Source organism: Vespa crabro, chromosome 3, assembly GCF_910589235.1.
Source record: "Vespa crabro chromosome 3, iyVesCrab1.2, whole genome shotgun sequence".
Classification (NCBI taxonomy): Eukaryota; Metazoa; Arthropoda; class Insecta; order Hymenoptera; family Vespidae; genus Vespa; species Vespa crabro.
In genome coordinates, this window is record NC_060957.1 from 5,542,071 (window position 1) to 5,568,311 (window position 26,241).

Sequence of the window (26,241 nt, forward strand, 5' to 3'; positions counted from 1 at the left end):
CATGTATATATAAAATAATAGCAACAATTGCTAGAAAGAAAACCGCTGATGTATATCTTGAATTCTCAAATATGTGGATATAATGGCGAATATAAATAGGATAGAAAATAAAATATGGGTAAATAAAAGTAAATATAAAAATAAATATGAAATAATGAGAAATAAAAAAATTAGAATTTTTCAGTGTTCATTTAAAAAATTATTTAAAAGGTTTACAATATATAATCTGCTTATCTATCGAAGTATAATTAACAACGTAGAATGCAAGTACTTTAACGTTCAGTTAAAATTAGAAAAAATAGATTTTGGAAAGGCATTTAAATATGCAGATATTCACTCAGTGTTACTTATATCGCAAGTAATATCAAACTAGGTCTCACCACGTGAAGGTTGTTACATCTGAAAACCCAAATACATAAAATCCGCGATACCGGGGTGATATGTCATTTACCGAGAATTCTGATTCCCAATGTTAATTGGAGGAAATTTGCTCTCCGCTTAAAAATAGTACGACCATCGTAACATTGGATTCAATCATCACACTAGTAAGTATGACCGTACGTACTTTCCGAATTTCGAAAAATAAAATGAAGTAAAAGGTAGGATATAATCGTGCCCATGAACATTTACGTCTGTGCGCGTGTGTGTTATTATCCTACCTGTATGGGAGAAAGGACATATATCCTCTCTGCATACAATGCGGAGAAGTTCTAGAAGCTTCTGTGTAAAAATTTAATCCCAGGATGTTGAACCGAATCGCTAGACAATACATCGGACCCATGTCGATATACCGAATTTTCGCCGACCATCTGACCCGCCAATGATTTGTTCCTCAATGATCTAGCTTTAAGAAAGAAAAGAGATTAAAAGAAGAAGAGAAGGAGAGAAAAAGAAAGAGAAAAAGAGAAGAAGAGAAACTGAAGATGAGAAGAAAAAATAGTGAAGATGAGAAAAAGAGAAAGCAAAGATGAGAAGAAGAGAAGAGGAGAAAGAAAAGAAAAGAAAACCAGAATCAGAGTACCAAAATCTAGTTCGATTTTTATGTACTAAAAGAAGAAGATCTGCCTAAGGTCCTTTCCAAGGGTTCATACCCAAGAGCTCCTCCCAAGGGTCCTACTCGACACTTATAAATAATAATTAATAAGTGTAAATAAAAATAAATAGGAAATATGTAGGTATGATGGCGAGCATAAGTTGGATAGAAAAGTTTTCTGTGCGTTTCCCTAAAAAATTACTTTAGAATTCTATTATATTCAATCTATTTATCTGTTGAAGTATAATTAGCAATGTAAAATGTAAGTACTTCAATGTTTAGAATTAGACTGAAAAGATTTCGGAAAGGTTTTGAAATATGCAATCATTTGCTCGATAGTACTTGCATCTAATAACATTTCGATATATCTCAAGTACTATCAACTTAGGTCTCATCACGTAGAGATTACTACATCTGGAGACCTATGGGCTAACAGTTACTCTACTTTAAAATCCGCGTTCCCGATTTTCTAATTGAAATTATGAACAATAAAACGAAGTCCACGGCAGAACTTTTAATCGTATCCGCAAACATTCACTTAAGTGTTAAAATAATGGTGACTCTATTCTAAAATTTACGTTCCTGGCATTACCGAAGTAACATGAGTTAATCGAAAATTCTAACTCCCAACGTTATCTTGGCAAGAAGCATGGTCCTCGCTTATGAATAACAGGATCGTGGTAAAATCGGCAGCTACATATACCGTTCTCTAACATGACTATTCGTTTCAAGCAATCGAACGAAATCCATTGTAGGACTTTTAATCGCGTCTGCGGACATTCATGCCTATGCCCGCTGATACGCGCGGGAATGTTCTTCCTATCCTATCCGTATTCTCGTGTAAAAATCAATGATGAACCGAGTCATTTGACAATACATCGAATCCGCGCCAATATATTGAATCTTCGCTGGCCGATCAATTCATTCCGCAGATGAATTCATTCCTCGATGATTGAAATTAGAGAAGAAGTAGAAGAGAAGAAAAGAAAGAGAAGAAAAAAAGGCGGAACGTACGCGTACGTGAAATGATAAAATTCAAAACGAGAGATGGACATAGCTTCACCCGATCAAAATCAAGCTCCATTTTTTCTACTGAAAGAGAACCGCTCAAGGCTCCTTTCAAGGGTCCCACGCGATGATTCTTTCTTCGATGATCTAATATGAACAGAAGAGGAGAAAGAGGAGATAGAAAAAAATAGTGAGAGAAGAAATTTAATAGGAAAGAGAAGTAGGTTAGTTAGAAAAAGACGAACGAAGCGGAGAAAGAGAAAAAAAAAATTAGTAAAAAAAGAAGAGAAAAAAAATAAAAGAAAACCGGAACACGCATGTATGCGAGAAGAATGTAACTCGGAACAAGAGGTAGACAATTCGAACAGCAAAATCAGCTAACAAAATCAATTAACAAAGTCCGCAAAAAATTCATTTTTGTTGATATTTGATGAAGGTAACAGCAGAGAATTTAAAATTTAATGATATTGAAATAATAAATTGAAATTATTTTTTATTTAAAGTGTGTTATAACCCGTATATTGTTTAAACGAACATTATACATTATTCATATTATGTACTATTAATGATGATTCAATTTTTCCATGGAAGTTTATGGAATCTTTCCGTATTATATGAAGAAAGAGAATGTCGGCGAGCACAGATATGGGTGTTCGTAGGGGTGATTAAGTTTTACTGTAGATTCCGTTTTATTGTTCGAAATTTCTAAAGCATTCAATAATGGTGATAAAAAATTCCAATGTTGTTTTCTACTTAGCGTTGGAATCTAAACTCTCGATAAGTGTCATGTCATCTCGGTCCGCAGATTTTATAGTAGAATCATCATCAACCTATGAATCTCTACAAGTAACAATCTCATCGTGGCGATACCTGGTTCGGTATTACTTGCGATATATCGAAATCTAAATCTAGATTATATAACGTAATTATTACTGAACGATTGATTGCATATTTCAATGCATTTTCAAAATCTTTTCTTTCTATTTCTAACTATACACTAAAGTACTTATATTTTACATTGCTAATCATACTTCAACAGATAAATAGATTGGATATAGTAGAATTCTAAAATAATTTCCTAGAGAAAACCACAGAAGACTTTTAATTTCTTTATTATTCTTATTTATTCTTATTTATGCTTCTCAGATTTTTTATATTTTATTTATACATCATATCCACATATCTCAGAATTCAAGATATGCATTAAGATATGCTTTCTACTTTTGTTGTTATAGTTTTTTGTATTTTGTATTTTATATGTTATGTTACATAGTTTATGTATCTTATCGTAAGCAATTTTGAGATAATGGCTGTTTAAATACGCTTCAATTATTTGTATAAGTAATTAATAAGAAACAAAGGATATAAAAAGTTTATATAATTAACAAATACTTTTCAATTAATCTATCTTCAGAAAAATATAATCTGTAGAAGTAAAATTTTTACTATGTACAAAAATTTTTATTACACATTAACTCAATTTTTAGGTTATGAGTGATTATATAAGCTACTTAAGCTTATATACCGATGAAATAGCACTTGGTACAATAGTTTCTTATTATACTTGTAGTTCATATTTTGTCCATATTTGTCGCTAAAATCACATACACCACAGCGCAGTCTTAATGCAATTGAATGCAAAAGAATAATGACAATGCGATTAACATCTTTGCCTTTAGTATCCAAAATCTCAAATAAAATCATTCGGATTCTTGGATGCAATCCTGGTCCTATGACACTTCAAGGCACAAATACATATCTTATTGGTTCAGGAACAAGGTAAATATTAATAGTAATTATTAGAAGAGAACATATCAACATATTGTTTATCATTGTTTTACATACATATAAAATATTGCAGAACCATTAAAATTAAAGTAATCAAATCAAATTGAGAAAGAAGGAAAATATAATATTTTGAGATTATATCGCTATATTATAATTAATATTAATATTTAATTATAGGCGTATATTAATTGATACAGGAGACATAGAAACATCAGCTGAGTATATCAAATTATTAAAAAATGTACTTATAGAAGAAAATGCTACAATAGAGCATGTGATAATCACACATTGGCATCATGATCATATCGGTGGTATAAATTCTGTTCAAGAATTATTAATGACAACAAAACCTAATGACAATCCACCAACGATATGGAAATTACCTACATATGAAAAACTTCAAGTAACACCTGATCTTTTAAAACAATGTAAATCATTAAAAGATGAACAAGTAATTGAAGTAGAAGGAACAAAAGTACAAGTGAAACATACACCTGGTCATACAACGGATCATGTATGCCTATTATTAAAGGACGAACATAGTTTGTTTAGCGGTGATTGCATTTTGGGTGAAGGCACCACCGTGTTTGAAGATTTACACGATTATATGATTTCTTTACAAAAAATTTTAGATATAAAACCATCTGTAATTTATCCTGGTCATGGGCCTATAATAAAAGATCCTGTTCCACGTATTGAATATTATATTCAGCATCGAAAACAAAGGGAGGAACAAATTTTAAATGTTTTAAAAGAAAATAGTAACTCTAGTTTCATGTCAGAAATGGATATTGTACAAATTATATATAAGGTTGTTATCTAATAATGTAATTTCATTAATTACAAGTATGTAGTATCAATATACTTTACCTATATTTTTAGGACACTCCAAAAAATCTCTGGCCTGCAGCAGCACATAATGTAATGCATCATTTACAAAAATTACTAAAAGAAGCAAAAGTAGTAGGCAAAGAGGGTGAATGGAAAATCTCAGAAAATATAAAATTTGATACATAGTAACACAAACATTTAATTATAAATATTGTGAATAATGAACTACCTATAATATAAAATTTGTATATATGTACTAAAAAAACTCCATCAAGCAATGCTGTGAAACATTTATTCAACTTATAGAAGTAACAATAATACATACTCATGGGCATTCTTTCAGATGGCAAATCTTTAACACTTGATGTGCGTATACAGTGTACAGTATATATTACAAATAAGTTTCAGTGACAAAATACATACCACATAGTATAATGATTTCTTTTTTATAATTTTGCCATTCGGCTATTTTGCGAGTGAGATGCATCTTACATCTCGATCGTGAATGCACTTACGTGACCGTGGACATTATATCGGCACATTTAGATGATTGATATAAAATATATGTTTTGCTACAAAGATATATCACGACAATAAATGTTTCAATATTTTCGTTATAAAATTCGCATTTATAATATTAGATAATCTTGGCGAGTATTCGTACTCATAGTACTTATAGCACCCCTTATTAAGAACAAAAGGGAATATATCCCAATATAATTCGATGTTACGCATGTATTTATGTCGTATCTACATACGTACATATAAGTGCGCATGTATGTGTACATGTATATGTAGACTTCGTTAAATCTTCAATAAGTTCACTTGACCTCGTATCTGGCCGTTCATTCGTCTCTTTGGGTAAATGTAAAAAATATATATTTATATATATGGCTGTGTGTATGTGTGTGTATATATATATATATATATATATTTCTTTTTTCGTATTTATATATATCACGATATATATATAACATATATACCTCTAACTATTACTCTCTATATTGACATATATAATAATATATAATCTCTCTGTCATCAATAATATAGTCAACGTAATCACATAATTATATCATCAGTACTAATTAACAACAAAAAATATCAATTATTAAACAACGTGTAACGTAAAAAATATATTATACTTAATATTTAATTGGAACGAAGTCAGATAACAAATGATCCATTTTTTATAATGAAATCAAGTCAGAAGAGGAAAAGTAGAATCAAATTATGTTTCTCGGAATCATATGTTAAAATATGATAAGCTTAAATTGGCTACACTCAATTCCATGACTGTGCACAGAGATTTCATTTTGAGTGGGGTCAGTACATGATTGATCACATAGGATATAATATACTTACGATAATTTTTCTTTCTTTCTTTTGTAACACCTTTGCGAAAGAAAGACCAATTCGAGATATTTCGTAAGAATAAAGGCACCTGGATGCGCAGACATTGATATAGATAAATTAATGAATTATCACATTTGACAACTCGTAGAAAAGAATATAACGAAACCCTAATTGTCGCGCGGTATGCGCCCGTCTCACTTAACATATACATGCACATTTCGATTGTTCCGGAGTTGCAACGGATTTCGTTCATACTTAAATAATAATAATAATAATAATAATAATAATAATAATAATAATAATAATAATAATAATAATAATAATAATAATAATAATAAAAAAAATCGACTTCATTCCTATCACACACAAACTCGTAAAGGATATCGTGGCACTGTATCGTGGCACGTAAAAATCGTTGGTACTGTATTTAAAGTAAACGATTTTGACGAACATTTTATCGAACGTCTTGACGAGTCTTCACGATGCATTTATTAAACAGATCGAATATATTCTTTGTATGATAAGAAAGTGGCAGTACTACATCAAAAAGCCACCCTGAGGATCAAAACAGCTATGATTAATGTAATTGAGAAGTTCGTGTTCTGACATGGAAGTGAGTTCCTGAGGTAGCATGTTTCCCACATCTTCAGGCTTTCTCACGGAAGAACCAGCAGCGCTTGGTGCTGTGTTTGGTATGGACGCGTTAACGTTCTGTCTATTAGGAGTAACAGGTAAAGCAACAGGTGGCGATTTGCTAGTGACTTGCTCGACTATATTACTTTGCCCAGGAGGTGACTTAGGTAAAATCCCTTCCATGGCACTATTCATTAGTTGAGCGCTTTGAGTCGCTACGCTGTTTAGTATATTTTTCGTAGCAATGATGGCGTGCGCCGTAGTCGTCGTGATTGGTCGATTATTGATAATATCTTTTGTAGCATTCGTAATTACGTTGTTGATTGCTTGCTCAGCTGCAGTTGTTAATCTCTGCTGCGAAGGTTCTTGAGCAGCACCGCTAGCCAAGGCAGAACTCGCTTCTGCCACAAATCCTGCTGGCTGATTCAACATCGATCCAATGTCTTGTTGAACAGCTTGCTGCATAGCTTGTGCCGCTTGAGCCTGTTGTACCGCCTGCTGAACAGCTTGCACCTGTTGAACTACTTCCTGAGTTGCTTGCTGTACAGCTTGTTGTACGACTTCTTGTGTGGCTTGTTGTACAGCTTGCTGAACTGCAGGTACCTGTACCTGTTGTACCGCTTGAACTTGCTGCACTGCTTGTTGAACTACTTGTGCGTGCTGTACAACTTGCTGTACTACTTGTTGTTGCGCTTGTTGTACGGCTTGTACCGCCTGCTGTTGTACCTGAGCTACCACTTGTTCTACCTGCTGTTGTGCATGCGCAACAACCTGTTCGACCTGTTGTACTTGTTGCTGTATTACCACAACTTCCTGTTGAGTTAGAGCTTGCATCTGTTGAATATGATCGGCCGTTGTAGCTATTGTTTCATTTGTAACTTGAAGCGCGTTATGTGACTGAACCGTTGAATTAGGCGTTCCATTTGCAGTTACCGACGATTCCTGTATCGTAACTGGTGGCAAAAGTGCAGCGTTAATCGTCGTGAGTAAACTCTCATTGGATGGAGACTCTTGAACTGACGCGGAAGACGAGACAGCGTTTGCACCAGTTGCTGCCATTGGTGGCACCGACTGTGAAACCGATTGTGGCATTAGAGCTTCGAGCAGCATCGTCTTCACTGGGATTGGTGGACTCGTTCTAGTTCCTTGCTGCGGACTGGAAATGGCATCGTCGACGTGATTCATTATGTTTGTAGAATTCGGGTTTACTGATTGCAAAGGTGACACAATTTGATGAGATTCTGCAGCGGAATTCACTAGCACGTCCAATTTCACAGCTGCAGCTTGCGCAGAAGGTACCAAGAGACCAGTTTGAGATTGTTGAGCCGCTTGTCGATTAGAAGTGATTATAGAAGCTCGTTGTTGCATGGCATCTACAAAATTACTTTCAGCATTTTCTTGCTCTTTCACCGTAGATACGGTAGATTCGATGTGACTCAAATATTCTTCTACGCTGTGACCGCTTTGAGCTGGTAAAGGTTGTCCTACGGAGGAAGCAGCGAAGCTAGATAACGCATTGTACTCGGATTGATGATGTTTCATACGGAGATCGACAACACCAGCACCCTGAATACTGCCATTAGAAGTGTTTTCTGCCGTCAATATCGAACTAGTATCTTTGTTGATGTGATGTGGACTGAGAACTTTGACTTGAGATGATTCATGCATACTTCCGAATGTATTCTGATGAGTAGAAACCATAGTTAGAGGATGTTGATTACGTATTAGATCCACAACACCAAGAAGACTCACAGCTTCTTGTACCGGAGAACCGTTTGCAGGTACAGTTACTGATCTGATCATACTGGACTGGGCAGGTTCTCTGGAATTCTCATTAACGAGTTGTTGTAAAGGACTTGTTCCTGTTGGACCATTCGCTGTAGGTGTTGGTATACTTTGCATACTATTATCACTGAGCATGCTGTTTTCGCTGTTTTCATCCAATACTTCTGTTTTTAAATTGTCCGGAAGAATTAATTGAAGATTCGAAGAGGAGCGTCGATTTAAAAGAGGATTTGATATTAAGGATGGAGGTGGCATCATTACATCGGCTGAGGAATTCTGACAGTTTGATGACTGAGAGGTCCACATCATTACTGGTGTTACTTGAGATTGCGTAGCTGTTGGAGGAGGACTTGGATCGCTTTTAAGAGCTTCTGGTGGTTGATTCGGTGCTTGTTGAGATTGCATCGTTGTCAAGAAATTTGATGTTGCTGTAGCGGCAGACTGTACCAAAGCTGAAAAGTAATGAACATTATTAGTAATTCGCAAAAATGTTAAGCGATATTAGTAGATTTTGAACACTCACTGTTGGCGGGGACACCGGTTGTCAAGGTTACTGCCGAAGGAGACGACGATAGAGCAGCAGCTTCACCGTTTGTCGTAGCAAGTGGTGGTGTTATAGATTCGACTTTACTCATTGATGGTTCGGAAGAAGTGGATGCAGCCGTGTAGAAAAAGGTGTGTGGTTCACTCGTTTTTCCCGAAGATACCGCATAAAGTTTTACGCTTACAGTTTCCGAAGGAGCCAAGTCTTGGCGTCTATAAGCCGGCACAACGCATACCAAATGAGTTTGCTGAAGGAATTCTTTATCGGGTAGGACGGCACATTCCCAGTGAGGCTCCAAATTGCTCGACATATCGTTGTTATCCAATTGAAACACTATACGAGTGTCTTTCAGGAAATTCTTTCCCAGAATAAATAATTCTAGTCCTCCGGTACACGGACAGGAAGTTAAAGATTTTTTGCAAATTTCAGGAATACCTGGTGGTTGAGCTAAAAGATCAAATCTTCCTTTAATTTTCATTCGTGTTACTGAATTTCATTAACACCTTTTATTTCTTTCATTTATAATATCATTTACCATTTTCGGATACTCACTGCAAACTATAGGGTGTGAACAAACTTGCAACGTTTCCGTAATACCATCCGAGTTAGTAATTGTCGTCCGGAAAACCATACGACATCTCGTGGATTTTTTCTTGCTTCGTCCTTGAAGTACACCTGCTTCTTGTGGAAATCTGTGTTCCACGTCAACATTACGTTCCTTTAAGATACCAACGCAATCGCAGGTTACAAGCATATCTTTCGAAGGATCCATATCCACTTCGATAACGATCGTGCCATCGATTTTCCTCTCGATACAAGGTGTCGAATTTTTACCGCTAACTCGGCAGGCTTGATAAAACATGTGTGGTGCTACTCTGCCAAGATCTGTGCCGATAAAAACTTGAAGGGTTGTCGGTTTGTCGTAACCGATCAAACGTACGATAGGAAATCCGTTTCCTGTGCGATCTTTCACCGCTCCTCTTGAACCTTCCGTTTGATAACGCGCACGGTGTTGTTGTTCAGGCTGACAAATGATCTGTAATTGTACCTTTCCATCTATAGATGTGGTAGCTGAAAAATTATAGAAAGTCCTTTTTAATGAAATGTTTTTTTTTCGAAAAATCCGATGTCAACGTTCGTATGCTCAATGTTCACATTTCTCTTTTTTCTTTTTTTTTCCAAATTTCTAACAATAATTTGCACGATGTACATTCGATATCGCGCTTGATATCAAACGAAGGTATGTGAATGTTTTCCTTCTACCGAGGTGCCAAAAATATCAGTTGCTACACATAGAACGATAACGTATCTTGGTAGTAAAAATCATGAGAATAACTACTTCGCCGAAAATAAATCAATGAGGCAACACTTTTGTTTCAACGTAACAAGATTTAATTTTCTCTTGAAGGATAATAATTTGATTATTTGACATTAAAATTGTAAGCATCGTAAGAACGAATGTCGCGTGTTGTTTAAAAATTGTTCAAATTATTTTAGAAGAATATCTTAAAACGTACAAAGTTGCGAGGTGAGCGTGACGGGGCCTTGGTGAGTTATCGGTGAGCGTTTACCCAAAACACCCATGGCTGGACGAGGTTTCGTAACACCGATGACCCTACCTACGGTGCCAGCAGTTCCGTTTCCTGTTCTAGTAGCTGAGATTGCCGTAAGACCGATGCCATTGCTCGTACCTCTATTTGAAGTTTTTCCTTCGGGATTGCCAGAATGAGGAACCTCAGGAAAAGAAAAATTTGCGTCCTCGGATTCAAGCTTTATATCCATTTTTCTTCTCTTCGAATCCTCTTCACCGACGCCGTTCCACGCCTGTTAATCCAATCAACGAATTCTTATTAATAAATGCCACAATATAATAAATATTAACCATTAACTTTTGCGCAATCGAAAGATTAGGAGAAGGAACCGATGATCTTAGAATTTTAGGAAAGCCTTGATCTTTTGATCCTTCACAAGATATATAGACACGACCCATATGTCCAGCGAGCTAACAAGTAAAGACAAATTGATCGTCATGAAACTCGCATGAGTGTTCATGCATCGTGCTCAGTTCAATCTAACGAATCAGAGCATCCATTGTGCGGGTTCAACCACCGTACTATATCATCGCTCAGTGACGATGTTAGCAAACGGACACGTTGATACCATGCTAGTATTTACCGGTGGTGCAATCAAGGATGAACATTCGAAGTGAATTTTAGAGGCTTCGTTCCCCGGCTTCTTCGAGTTCTAGCGACAGAACTTTAGAAGAGCAATGTTATTTTCATTTCTGATGGCCCGAGACAATCGTAAAACATTTTCATGTCCTCAACATGATACTCTGGATGGATCCGTTAATAACCACGATCGATAGCTTCTGTTTCGCGCGATCTCACTCGTATCGGAGAGCGCAAAAGATCACGAAGAACTCGCTACAACCGAGCATAAACATCTTTGATCATGGAGAATACTTGCTCACGTACAATCACCGACGATGATATTCCGATAAGACGCGAATGTATCGCCACTTTACACTGATAATCGTTGATAACAATGCAGCCGTTGCTCCGCGGAGAATTTTATCGGCTAATGGATAACCCCCGGCTCACATATATATAAATAAACAATATCTTCACCGCGAATGCAAGTATTACAATTTTGCGCTACCGTACAACAAATTTTTCAATTGGAAGTTTCATTAACTTTTTAAACTTGCGTCTACGTTATTGTTATAATCTATAATTAAAATAAAATTTAACAAACGTTAGCAGTGTTGAGCTGTTGTTGTCGTTCTTCGAAACCAAGACCAGAATCGTTTGAATTGTCGCAAGCGTCTTGCGCCGAGCTGGTTGCCCTTGCTTCGTGATCATCCGAATTTTGAGCAGTGGCACCGCTCAAAGGAATCGACGATTGCTGCTGTTGCTGCTGCTCTCGTTGCTGGTGAACCGCTCTCCTGTTGATTGAGTGCGTTCGATTGTTAGGTGCTATGGAACTCCTTAAAATGGATCCTGTCACCGTGGACGATGAGCCTCCTGCATTGTTACCTGAAACATCAACAAGAATGAAAACGTAACGAAGATGTCTACATTTCTACGAATTATTCGTTCGAGATTCTCAAACACTCCCGAGAACGTACGGCTTATCTAAATCAGTCTTATTATATCTTCTTAATATACTTCATCCGAAGTGAATTTGCTCTAGAAATATTGTGTTAACTGTTTTCTTATGAAAAAGTGCTACGCATTATTGGTGATTTTTTTTCTTCTGATGAAGTCTAAGCATGATAAAACGATCACGAGGAAAATCGCAAAGTATTTAATGTATTAAAAAGTGGAATGAAAAAATGAGAAACGAGAATTATTTTCGTAGGCTTGCGAGACATCGGTGTCGATAATATCGCGTTTTAAAGACATTTTTACGGATTTTCGGTAATGTTTGTTCACGGCTTATACACATGTTAGATTATTATCATTTGCTGGATTAAAGTCCAAAGATCGAAATATTCTATAACTGTGGAGGAGGAAGAAGAAGAAGAAAAAAAAAGAAGAAAAAAAAGAAGAAGAAGAAGAAGTAGTAGAAGTAATAGAAGACGAAGCAGTAGAAGAAAAAAAACAGATAAATGATGAGATATCTAGAACAATGAAAAAACGAGAAAGATGACGATGTTGACGCTGATAATCCTTATGAAGATGATGATTAGAAAAAATAAAAAATTACTTCTGATGAGAAAGAAAAAAAATTATGAAGAGAAAGATTGCGAAGAGCAAGACAATAACGATGAAGAAAAAAAAAGAAAATAGAAAAGAAAAAAACAAAATAAAAAAGAAAAAGAAAAATGAAGAGTAGGATAGCAGAATAAAGCAATGTCGGATAATCTAAGTATAGAACGACGACTGCCGGACGGAATAATTGCGTAGGGGTAAAGTTGCAATCGCGAACGCAACTGGTGGTGCTAGAGAAACTGGGGGTTTCGATCCACCCCGCCTCATATGTTCTCTCTCTCTCTCTCTCTCTTTCTCTCGTAGAGCGTGGAAGAATATGGAGGGGTGAGTATGGCGACTAATGGGCGCTTGCACACTTGCAAGATGCATCAGTGTGAACGTCGAGGAAAATCACGGGACGATGTCAACGACCCGCGCACGACCCTACATTTCCAATCTCATTGCGCTTCACTTTTCTCCACCCATTACCTCCTCCTTCAGCCTCCCTCTCGCGAGTCTCGCGGATCCTGCAAGTGTTATTTGTCATAGCGGTATCGATCATACGCCGGGAACGTCGCTTCATTTTTCTCGACATCAAAGCATCTCTGTCTCTCTTTCTTTCTCTCCCTCTCTCTCTCTCTCTCTCTCTCTCTCTCTCTCTCTCTCTCTCTCTCACTGTTTTCTAATCAGCAGTCTCTGACAACTCGATCAGTTTTTTATCCGTTTAATTTGATCTAATGATTAGTCACAACCGTAGTTAAAGTCTTTTTGAACTATTTATATAATACTAACATTTAATTAACAACGAAATTTCTTCGGTCTTTTCATTCCTTCTTATTCTTCTTCCATTTTTTCTTCTTCCGCTATTAATTTGATTAATTAAGATTTTGTTTTAAAATCCCACGCTCTCTTATAATCGAAAAGATAATTTAGCCAATCTTTAAAGACCCTTTTTAATCAGCCTGCTTAACGTATGACGATCGTTTTATTGTCATCTGTGGCGACGTCTTTCGAGACGCTTATTTGCCTCGCGCGTTCGATCACAATAACGAAAAGAATCCTTTTTCTCGATTTTCGTTCATTGATCGACTCTGCTTTTAATCTACATGGTACATATGACATTCTAGTTAATTAAGTTGATGATGTAGAGACAATAAAGATAAGGAGGATCAACAGAATTTCAGTTTTGATTGACAACGCGTTGAAAGAGAAAGGAAGAGAAAGACAGACATACAAAGAGTTACCGAATCAGACGTGGTTGTCTGTTCTCACATGCTTCAAGATACATATATCGTCGAATATATGCAATAAAGATAATAAAGATAAAAATTGTAATATTTTTACAGAATGCAGTTATAGGATAGATCACATCTCGTCAAAATTTTGCAGAGATATTTACATCGATAGACAATTGCATCTGAATAAATTTAAACGCTCTGAAAATAACGATCGAAGCCGGTACGATGGAAGGGTACCGGCAGGCAATGGGTTACATGCAACTTGGCTGGAATATGAATTGGGCTTTCCTTCTTTTTCTTAGGTCAAACTCAGCTAGTATTTGCGTCTCCTTGATCGTCCTCGGTAGACCCAGGAGAAGCAGAAGCCCGAGCATGTATTTGTGAACATTTCTCTCTCTCTCTCTCTCTCTCTCTCTCTCTCTCTCTCTCTCTTTCTTTTTCTCTCTCGATAATAGGATCGATAAACATCGTTACTATTACATTGTAAACAGAGCAGCTCGCGCTAACTATGACGCCTCTCGAGTCTCAAGGATATTGTTACCTGTTCTTTGCTGGATCGATGCGTTCGATCCTTATCGAATCGAAAGCGTTTCCGTGCCAAGACGCCCGTTAAAAGGACCGCATGGCGAATCTTTTCCGATCAAATCCGCGAAAAATTCCACGCTTCTAAGCTTTATCTAACAAAGATTATGTCCTTTTGTCTGCTCTATCAGTCAAATGATTTATATAATTTTGCAAAAATACATAGAATATTGGTTCCTTTCTTCCTTTTAAATTTCTGCTTTTCTCTTTTTTCTTTTTCTTTTTTATCCCACAGGAATCACTCAACTATAATTCTTATTCATTCGATCACGAAGTCTGTTAATTTGAATATGACTTTATCTGTTTATAAAATCAAGATAAGATAGCAATCTTTCTGGTCGCTTCAAATTTTGCTGTAGATACGCGGTACATTGACCCAATGCATTTCGAAGGTAAAGACGCTAATAAAAGACGGCGCTAAAATTCGAGATCGAGAAAAGCAAACACAAGTTCTTGAGAGAAGATAACTTCTTGATGAGAATTTTACGCGTCAATTAGATACCATTTAAGAGAGAGAGAGAGAGAGAGAGAGAGAGAGAGAGAGAGAGAGAAAGAGAGAAAGAGAAAAGCTTAAAATAAATTTGATTTGTTAGTCCGTCTTATATTATTATTATTGTTAACACAAATTAGTAACAACATATTTTGTTATTTACACAAGTTTTGTTACATTTGTACAATTTTATTGATAAAGTATGAAAATTAGACACTTCTCTCTTTCTTTCTCTTTTCCTCGTTTCTCTTTCAGCTTCTAAACTATTGTGAAAGAAGTTCGCGTGGCACGATGACAGTCTGTGTATACTTAATGACATCGCTGATAGCCTACTTAAGAGCTCGAGATAACACAGAAGGATCCGTACGCGGGCATGACGGTGCACAGTGCTTCTGTTCGAGGCTATACGAATTTTCGATTGGCGATGATTTACTCCGACGATCGTTGCTCACTTGTGTGTTGAAAAGTGTATTTGATCCATCGGCAAATTACTCGAGAACATTGATAACAGAATAAACAATTTGCCAAATGTAAAAACGCGTTCAATAGTCTAATACGAATAAACGATTTAATATTTAAACATTTTTAATTTATTATTTAAGATGAAATTAAAAATTAACGTAACACGAAGATTAATAATCAATATATAGAACAAATGTAACGTGATTGAAGGATATTGAAGGAAAAAAGATTATCATTGAACGATCATTACTATGCTATTCAGATAACGTAATCAACAATACGTAAGATCTGTAAAATTTATTTAATCAATCGATCGGATAGATCTTTTTCTTGCAAATTCGAACGATTCGCGATGAACGACCGTGATCTGTTGTAACGATGAAACATACATACTTATTGCAGATAGCTCATCTTATCTCTCTTTCTCTCTCTTTCTTACTGTCTCTCCCACTTTTTTAATGAAAAAAACAAACGTTATACTTACTTGTATAAGAACTAAACTGGCGATAGTGTTCGACCAATTGAGTCAATGTAATTGATAGTCTAACATGCGGGTGTGCGTATGTATGTGCTGTATATCTATTAATGTGGACATAGACACGTCGACGAAATGGAAGTCGAGCGCGCGTCTTTTCGACGACGCACATGCTCAAAACACGTGCGCGAGTGTGGCATGAGATTTTAATCGGACGAATCGAAATTCGAGAATACGGGGGCCAAGTGAAAGGAGGAGCAAGTAAAGAGATCCGTTTATTGGTCAATCCGGTTTAATGAAAGATGATAAGTTAATCTTTCTCATTTTATCTTGAATGCTAGTTTTACCTGAATAATAGATAATAAGAAAGAGAGAGAGAGAGAGAGAGAGAGAGAGAGAGAGAGAGAAAGAGAGAGAGAGAGAGAGAGAGACTTATTTTATATTCATACACATATCGATTGCCTCGATCTAATGAACCCTATTACTAATACAATCACATAGTCTTTGACCGAGGATATTTAATTAAACATAAAAAAAGATAAAAAAAGAAAAAAAAATAAAAAACATAAAAGAGAAAAGGAAAAAAAAAGAATAGACGGATATCTAAGAAATGGAATTAAAAGTTGATAATCGATAGCTCGATGAAGGTCTGCTTCGAATCGATGACAAGTCAAGTTCGTTGCATCTACGACACAGAATATAAAAAAATAAAAAGAAGCAGGCTACGAGAGATTGCTCACATTCTTAAAAGAATTTGATCGACGCAATAAAGTTAATTGCATTCCTGATATTATTTAATGAGATGTCCAGAAAGAGAGAGAAAAAGAGATACGTAGTCGCAAAGATTCCTTAAATCTCGTTAGCAGTCAAGCTTTTGCTTGGAAATTAATAAAGAATAGGTATTCATAAAATGTTTAATCTTTTATTTACAAAGAACAAATTAAAAGCGCTTAACTCGTTCGTGTTAAGTATGCAAGAAATGAAAGTACATTTGATGATTCACTTTTAATCGATAGAAATATATTATTAATTTGATACTTCGATGCATTTATTATCGATTTAAAAATAAATGATGAAATTTAATATAAAAAAGCGAGCAGATGATTACTTCTAAGCAAAATAATTATTTTTTGTTAGATACCTTTCGACCGAAATAGTTCTTATGAACTATAATATATTTTCATGTGTTTTCATAAAATCCATAAATACAAACATTTATCGAAAAGTATATACGTGTATATATGTTTGTATATATATATATATATACACTCATACATATATATATATATACATATTTACATATATATATATATATATATATATAAATTTTATTCCGACTAACATAATCGTTTAACGCACGTGTTTAACCGCGAGACATCAAGGTCAGGAGAATAGAAGCTGGAAAAGAAGCTACATTTTTGGACTTTCTCCTTGATTTCGACCAAAGATACACAACGATAATGACGATGACAACGACGACGAAGAAGACGACGACGGCAGCGGGTACTTACAACACAAGTTGCCGATGTAAAATCACGCCTTTCGTCCGTCAAATTAACGATCTATGTTAATTCGGCAGGTATTTTGAGACGATAGGAGAGGAACCAGTTTGCTCTGTTCTTTCCCCAAATATCGACAATGCATTTGTCAAGAAGATGGTCTTTTAAATTCTTATATTTTTTTGCCTCCTCTCCTCTATCTCTATCTTTTTCAGAGGCGAGTTCAATCTGAAAATAAATAATTTATCTGTTTTTTTCTCGGTCAAATGGATCGCAGTCTCGTCGAAAGAATGTTCGGCTTATTTTTTCTTTTTTTTTTTTTTGCTACACGATCGAAGATGACGAAAGAAAATGATTCGAGAAGGGATGAAGAGTAAAGGAGAAAAAGAAACATAATGCTTTCCAATAATCGCTAAGATGACGGCGTTAATCGCGAATAGGACGAAAGTGCATCGGTGTATAATGACGAGTCATAGATTCCCTAGCACATTATAAGCATAACGATTCATGTACAGGTTTATCCCGTGCATGTATGTATGTATATATATATATATGTATGTATATATGTATATATATATATATATACATACATACATACATGCACGGGATATATATACATACATATGCATATATATGTATATATATATATATATATATATATATATATATATATATGTTTGTATATAAATACACGTAAAGTGTGCAGATGGCAACGTGATTAACATCTAACAACATAATCGAAGTTTAAAAACGTATACTCGATCTTCCGGAAGTTATAGAAAAAGTCTCCTTGATTTGTTTCCTCCGTCGAAGGAAGTTCACCGGTTTCTTAGTTTCTTGGATTGAACGTATACTATCTGACAAGGCCACAATGAATCATCCTACGAACTCAGTACGAAGAACATGGAGGAGCATGTAAGGGGGAGGAGAGCTGATGTTTTATTATTGGAGCAAAAGAATCGAATGCAATCTCTCTCTCTCTCTCTCTCTCTCTCTCTCTCTCTCTCTCTTTCTCTCATGCAATAAGCGTAGATTATCTTTTAAAAGTGAAAATTGATTTTACACGATTGCCGCGTGTAATGGAGGTGGTAAAACACAAAACTTGTTCTTAAGCTCACGACAACTATAATCGTGAAAAGATAATAAAGAAAAATAATTAAATCAGGATATTGACCTCGCCTCGTCCTCGCATATTTCGATATTACAAGATGTCGAACTTTTCTGGATCTTTCCCTCTTCCTCGGTCCGAACGTGATTCGATAAAAAGTGTAAATTAAGTAACAAAAAAAGAAAACAAAAGCCAAAAAAATACAAAACAAATAGAAAACCATTTTATCTTTGTTTTTTATTCTTCAATTTGACGCGAAAATTTATAGAGAATGTTATGAAGAATAATAATTGGTACAGATAATACTTCGAGAAAAGATAGAGAAAAAAACAAAATGAGTGATATTTTCTTTTTTTCTTTTCCATTTTTCTTGTTGCATTTTTTGTTTGATTTTGCGCAATGAAAGCAAGTGAAAATGTGGTCAGAAGTCTCGGTGAAGAAGACTTGTGCTTATTCGAGAAAGAAAGCGAAAGAACAAAATTCTAATGGGTCATACGCGAAAGAGATCCGAACGTATAGATGTTTGTTTTGATTTATTTATTTTTTTCCTTTATTCTCTAAAGTTTGATCAAACATTACCGTGAAAATAAAGATCCGTCGGTGATATAAACTTGATGGGAATCGGACGGGCAAGTTGCAATAGCATCCCCACGTGCTCGTGACAAGGACTCGTCGAGGTGCCGCTGCCGGTCCTCCGAAGTTCTTGCCTTCTTTTTTCGAGATCGGGTGCCATCAGAGCACCTCGAAAACAAATTTCAAACAGCAGTCTTCGCTGCCAATAACGTATCACCGTATCGATTGACCGATCGATCGATCGATCGTGAAAAATATTTCTTCTTCACCGTTTTCTCTATGATCCTTCCTTTTCTCTCCTATTTCAGACGATTCGTCACAAAGAGAAACTATAAAAAACTCTGGATATATCGTTCGATATATCGAGCCGTCGACACTCACCAGTCATCTTTGTTGTTTCGTACATAAAAGTGAAACGAGAGAAAAAAGTAAGAGAGATAAGGAAGGAAAACTATGCAGATTAAAATATCACGGTCGCACACTTTTCACTCTCAATACCCTCGATTCTATTATGAATAAATTAAATATATTAAAATGAACAATAATAAAGGATAGAAACAAGACGGAAATAAGCGAAGGACGATAAACGTTCAATGAAAAGACCCGTACACGTCGAGTATCGTGTTCCTACTGCCGCACTTCGTTTAGAGTCAAAGCCGGCGAGCGTGGTAGCGGCTCTGAGCGATACGAGTAAATAATCCCCACTCCTACCTATTTTCTACCTTCTCTTCGCCCCACTACTTCTCTAGACGTCGCCGATGTTGGCGTCGTCATCGTCATCGCAATCGTCTACGTTTTCCCCTTCTCCTTCTTTCCCCTTTCGTCATCCTAAAGATCCCAACATTCAAACTCCCGCCGAAAGCACAGAACTCTTCGCTTCCGATCTTTACTCGCAGAAATAATTGGAACGAGACAAGTGTCGAGGATAAGAATTTTTGGCCCGCTAATAGAGGAGTTTAACGTTTACATGATTTAACGTTTCGAATGTGTGACCAATTATTATCAGTATATGTAACGCAATTAGAGAAAATCTATATGTATTATGACTTGAAATCATGCGTAAGCTAGATATGCGATTGTGTATGTGTATATATATATATATTTTTCTCTCTCTTTTTTTTAATTTATTTGAAGAACGACTTGTTCGATTTTACTGCGCAGATTATTGAGACTTGGATCAATGCCTAGTGAAATGTTTATGAGAATAGGCTATTATGTTTCTTTGGTCTATATCGAAAGTTCGTATAAAGCTCGTAAATATACATTACTTGTAATTTGCTAGTGAAGAGTTTAATGTTCGTCTTCTTGTTTCTTTTTTTCTTTTATCGAATGAGGATGTATTTGTTTCTACTATTCGCTAGTGGCGCATCTCCGACATACACATTAGAAGTGTCTTTGTAAAATATTACGTAAAATATATAGGTACGTTGTAAAATATTTAAGAGACAAACAAATTTGAACTTCTATGAAATATATATATATATATATATATATATATATATATATATATATATATATTATGAGTCCGCGAACACACACATCATACATGTTTTCTTAAGCAAATCGTCCCCGATCTTATTAAGTCTAATCTCTTTCTAACAAACGTAACTGAACACGCGTTCGAAACATGAAATGTTGAAAAAATCTTTCAAAAGATATCATTAACTTCCAAATTCCTTTGAGGACTTATTATTATCGATGTGGATGAATCACATTTCTATTTCCTAAAAAAATATAAAAGTAGAATCTTTCGAGAAAGATGTCACTTCTCTACACGTTATGACCGAGAGACTGTTGCTGTGTAATAAGTAAAAGTGATCGTTAGAGATGGCACTAACATCAAAACTCAATTGATAACGCTCTCCGGTGGCATTGTTGCATTTTATTGTGCGTCAACAACACTCTGTGTTTTAATTGTTTTAGAACGGGTTACTCTTTAAGAAATATATCCTTTATTGTTACTGTTATTAATGTAAAAAAAAGAAAAAAAAAGAACTACAAACAAATTTGAAATTTCTAGAAACGACGCATTGTTAGAGAGAAACCTTCATCATGGACTTTGAACGGCATTGTAACGTCGAGACACCCAGAAAAGGTCCAAAAGGTCACAGTCGATTTGTTCTACTATCTGCGATTAATAATAATAACGATAATGCAAAGAGAAAGCGAAAAAGAAAAAAGAGAGAGAGAGAGAGAGAGAGAGAGAGAGAAAAGTGGCGTCCAGACAAGGCCGAGTCCTCGCATGGACATTCCGGTAATTGCGATATATTTGTTGTAAGAAGCACGGTCACTGCCCTTTGAACCGATCAGCCCGTGTGTGCCTGACTGTATGCGAGTGTGGGTGGGTGGGTGGACTAGCGTTCTATTAATAATACCCTCGAGACATGTCGTTTCACCATTGAAAAGCGTGCCCCTGTTTTCAGTAAGGCGTTAATCATTAGTTAAACTCATCCTTGAGATTGGGATGTGTAAATTACAAACTGTCTCGCACTAATATTTAACAAATATGACGCGTGTGTGTGTCTATACACACATCCACACACATAACTTACATGTATCTATACCTGCGTGCGTTGTATAAGCAAGACCGGATAAGAATCGATGGTATTTGGAGTAACGTTATTTTCGTTATATCTTTCATCGTTCGCCCAATAACAAATATTATCAATGAGGTTTAAAATTAAATGTAAAAACATATTTATATTTTATTTTTTTCTTCTTTTTCCCGATTATCATCATCGAAATAGATATTTTTCAATAACGATTATGACTAAAAAATGCATTCTCATTCTACGTTACAAAATCTGTTAATTATAATTAGTATAGTTCCTGTTGCAAAACTTAAATCGAATATAATAATAATAATAATAATAATAATAATAATAATAATAATAATAATAATTATCACTATCATTATCATTATTATAAGCTTAAACAATTGTTCGAATAAATGCCATTCCCTCGGTAACAATGATAACTTCTTTTAATATAACGCATTATTTTCCACGTACGTATAATTAAAACGTTCAATAACGTGAATTTACGTCGAATTATTTGTTTGCTACCGTTGTACTTATGATTTAAATTAATTCACTGAATTTGAAATACAACTTGCAAGTTGCCTTTTTGCTTTAACGATCGAAGAGAATTCATTGTCGACCTTCGCCAATGCACTCTCAATTCCAAGCTCTTCAAGGACGATCACGAAATCCTTCTTTCGTGAGTTTACGATGACAGGCATTATCGAAAATGACGGTACGATGAAAAAAAGAGAGGACCGATTTGCTTGAGGAAACAGGGATCTAAGCGTGATTAGATAATCGGGACTCGAACGATCAATTAACGAACGTCTCGAGGATTTTCAGAAAATCCTCGAGAAACTTTTGCAACGATATGTGTGTTTGAGGATATTAAAATAAGAAGAAGGAAGAGAAGGAGGAAGGAAAAAAAAACAGAAAAAAGAAACGAGAGAGAGAGAGAGAGAACCATGCGTTCATCGTCAAGTAACGGTACAAGCGAATTTATTAAAAGATTTATTTTCTTCAGTACTCTCTCGTCATTGTCGTCGTCGCTTTTACCTAGGAAAACGTCTCGTTAAGGACGAATGAATACAAGAAAGAAGATAAGGTAATTAGCATTAACCAATAATTACCAAGCGACGATACCGCTCATCGTTGTCGGCATAAGGATCGATTTACAGATATCGAGCTGAATAAAACTCGAACGATATTAGTGTTGCTAGTGCCATTACTAAATGTAATTTCAACTCTACAGTCTTATTAATATCGTTGATTATAATACGCATGAAATACACGAACACGAATGTAAGAATGCTTATTACGATCGTAACGATAGCTCGTCTATTCTATTCTATTGTTCACATAGATATTTTTAAGAGCTATCGCAATTGGAGAACCAACTCGAGAGAATCAAGAGACGAAAGGAAAAAAGCTGCTTGACAATAATTTAGTGCATTACCGATTAATTTTCTTTCCTTTCTCGCTCATTTTTGAAAATCTTGAACGAAGAAAAAGAAATGAAAGCGAAGGGAAAACACAAGCATCGTGATCGACAAATCGAACTTCCTCGAATCGAACTTGGCCACGACATTACGTAGCGTTTCTTATAAGCGTTCTGCGTGAGACTGAATCCAATGATTAAGTCTGCAATCCGATCGTTAGAAGCGATTAGAGTAATTAGACCAGATGCTGTTGACCAACGTTTACTTGACGCACAACATAATGCGATCGTTTGAATCGTCCTATCACACGTCTGATCTCCTTCGGTATAACAAAAAGAGAAGGATAAGGAAATATGAAATATATACGTAAAAACTGCATTATCTTTTTTTTTCGATTAAATAAAGAAACAAATACATAGATGTTTATTGAAACATGCTTATATGATAAACGAACGAAAACCAAAGAAGTATGAATACAAACGAAGTATAATAAATAGCGGATAAAAAGAAAATAATAATTAGTTATATAAATACATAGACAAACGAGAAATAGTGCGTAATATAATGTACATATGTATCGTAATAGATGTGGAAAGATAAGTATAATAATGATCGTAAGTAAAAAGGTGTGATGATAAGATGCCAAATGATTTGTAGAGAAAAACGTATCGGTCAAAAAAGAGAAAGAGATAAAGATAAAGATAAAAAAAAGAGGAAAATCAAGATCGAGCAGAAAAGAATAAAATGGAAAATAACGACGCATTCTCGTTCGTTCAAAGAAACAAATTAATGAAAATCGACGCGATTACAACGAGTTGACAAAGGGAAATTCAACAAATAGTAATGATTCATTATCAGTTTGAAAATTACATAGAGTTTCACTTTTTATCTCTTTTTTTCGCCATGTTAAATTCTATTGTTCACATAGATATTTTCAAGAGTTATCGCAATTGGAGAACCAACTTGAGAGAATCAAGAGACGAAAGGAAAAAAGCTGCTTGACAATAATTTAGTGCATTGATGGAAAAAGGGCATATACTTCAAATAGCCATTTCGAGAAGAACAAAGTTTTCATTGGAGTATATTTCAATAAAAAATAATTCAATTGAAACCAATTTTTGTTAAAAATATAATAAAATGTCCTTCAAACTTGTTCTGATTCGAATATACGTTATGATTCGAAAATAATATTTGTTTCTTTTTTTCTTTTTATGAATTTTAAAATATATCGATTTATGTACCGTTTTTCTATAAATGGGATAAAATCGTAAAAAACCGGTCCTTTTTCTGTTTATTTAATTCTATATAATTAATCATTAAGTTATAACCTTTTTATATATTATTTAAATAAAATATAATATATAAAATTAAATAGAAAAATAAACAAAAAATTAAATTTTTTAAGTAAATCTTACTCTATAAATTGGAACGAATAATTTTTATTACTTGCAGCACATTGTATAAAGTTATATTGATCATCTTTTTTCCTTAAAAAAAAAAAAAAAAAAAAAATAATAAATAAATAAATAATTTAATTAATTAATTTATTTATTAAATTAAAAATGAAAGCACGATCGCTAAACTAATCTTCATAGTCGCGCAGTAGTAAATCAGTATCTACGTAAAATGTCCTTTATATATTACACCCACACGCGCGCGTGCGCACGCACACACTCATACACCATCTAAATCGATTTACAATATTTCATGTAGGTTTATGTGCTTTTTTTCCATCAAGGAATTCAATTATTCTCTTATAAAATTAAAGAAAAAGTATTTTGAGTCATTCATACATAAAATGTCGTCACCAGAACGAAATTCTATATATGTATGTATATAGACACCTGGAATCATTCTCATTTAATTATTTTCGAAATATCGAAAGGAAGAACATCAAAATAATAAAAAGGATTATGATCGATGTTTATTAAAAGTCATATTTAAATTCAACGTTGTTTTTCTTTTTTGACGATTTTGGACAAGAATAATCTGCAAAATTAATCGATAAAAGAATTTTTTAATTTATAAAGAGTATTTAGAAATGATAAAAGAGATCCTCATTCGGATGATCTATGAGTGAGAAACTTAGAAATAACCTAGGAAGGATCTACGAGAGTGATTGATATCTTTTAAACGAAATATAATGTTAGTTCCACGTCTGGAAACGATCCAAATGCGATTTAGAAACGAACGTATAAGTTTAAAAATCATTTGAACGAACCGAAAGATCCTGCACATGAAACTGGTAAGCATCGTTATAACACGCAGACGTCTGCGTCTAGTTTTGTTTCTCTTCTCCCTTCTCGCTCTCTCCCTCTCCCTCTCCTTCCTTCTTTTTCTTTCTCGCGAAAGCATCATCAGCAGAAAGATCGCGAGTCTCGTACGGATCGTTAAATGTACATCTTGTTTCTCGCCGTCGTACGATGACCCGTCGTGCTTATTTATCATCGAGCTCTATAGCATGTAACTACATATTATTCCTACGACATGTATTACATTTATCTATTATTCATCCTTTCTTTTCTTTTTTTTTCTCTTATCTGCAGATTCCAAAAAATTTTCGATTATCATGAACGATCGTATATAAAACGAATTCATTAAAAAAAATTTCGGTAATAATATACGGTAATAAAAATTCGAAAAAATTCATTCGTAATAAATCTGACTGAGGACGAGTCTTCTTATTTATTCACTTTCCAAGCGATTGACCTTTGCTTTACCATAAACGTTATTTAAAGTATAACAAAGAAGATAGACATCATGGTAGCCTCGAAATAGTAACCTCTCTGGATTTAACGCGTAAATAACGTAGAAAAGAAAGAAAGAGAGAGAGAAAGAGAGAAAGAGATAGAGAAAGAGAAAGAGAGAGAGGGAGAGAGAGAGAGAGAGATAAAGATAACAAGAGTCATTTATTTGTCACAAAGCACAGTCCGATTTTCTTGGAAAACATCTTTGAATTCAGGAAATACATATGATCCGATCTATGACTCATAGATTCTTTAAAAAGAAGTGGTAAGTCGTCGATATTTACATATACGCGATTTCTGTTAAGAAATGTTTACATTTCATGTAACTGTAACCATTTAGGTAGGTACTGATCAATAGTAAAAAATGGATTTGGAATTCGGAGTTACCAAAGAGATTATGTGTGTGTGTATATACGCTTATTCAATAATATAATTT

General features: G+C 34.8%; 2 protein-coding genes across 3 annotated transcripts in view; one reads left to right on the forward strand and one right to left on the reverse strand.

Moving 5' to 3' along the window:
- The first annotated feature begins 3,350 nt into the window (after window positions 1-3,350).
- LOC124423124 (beta-lactamase-like protein 2 homolog) lies at window positions 3,351-5,098 on the forward strand. The gene is made up of 3 exons (XM_046960534.1): window positions 3,351-3,820; window positions 4,007-4,640; window positions 4,712-5,098. Exons 1-3 carry the CDS (start codon window positions 3,690-3,692, stop codon window positions 4,844-4,846), a joined length of 900 nt encoding a protein of 299 aa, XP_046816490.1. The 5' UTR covers window positions 3,351-3,689; the 3' UTR covers window positions 4,847-5,098.
- Window positions 4,936-26,241, reverse strand: part of LOC124423122 (nuclear factor of activated T-cells 5-like) — a 29,349-nt gene continuing 8,043 nt past the window's right edge. Inside the window, exons 1-7 of one of the 2 annotated variants that reach the window (XM_046960529.1) lie at window positions 19,479-19,702; window positions 19,104-19,396; window positions 11,733-12,013; window positions 10,493-10,799; window positions 9,528-10,046; window positions 8,955-9,422; window positions 4,936-8,883 (exon numbers count right to left, since the gene is read on the reverse strand). In XM_046960529.1, the coding sequence (XP_046816485.1) occupies window positions 6,551-8,883; window positions 8,955-9,422; window positions 9,528-10,046; window positions 10,493-10,799; window positions 11,733-12,013; window positions 19,104-19,257 (4,062 nt within the window). In that variant the 5' untranslated portion in view covers window positions 19,258-19,396; window positions 19,479-19,702 and the 3' untranslated portion in view covers window positions 4,936-6,550. Of the gene's footprint in view, window positions 8,884-8,954; window positions 9,423-9,527; window positions 10,047-10,492; window positions 10,800-11,732; window positions 12,014-19,103; window positions 19,397-19,478; window positions 19,703-26,241 lie in introns of those variants that run through there. The other variant, XM_046960530.1, reaches the window with a different exon arrangement.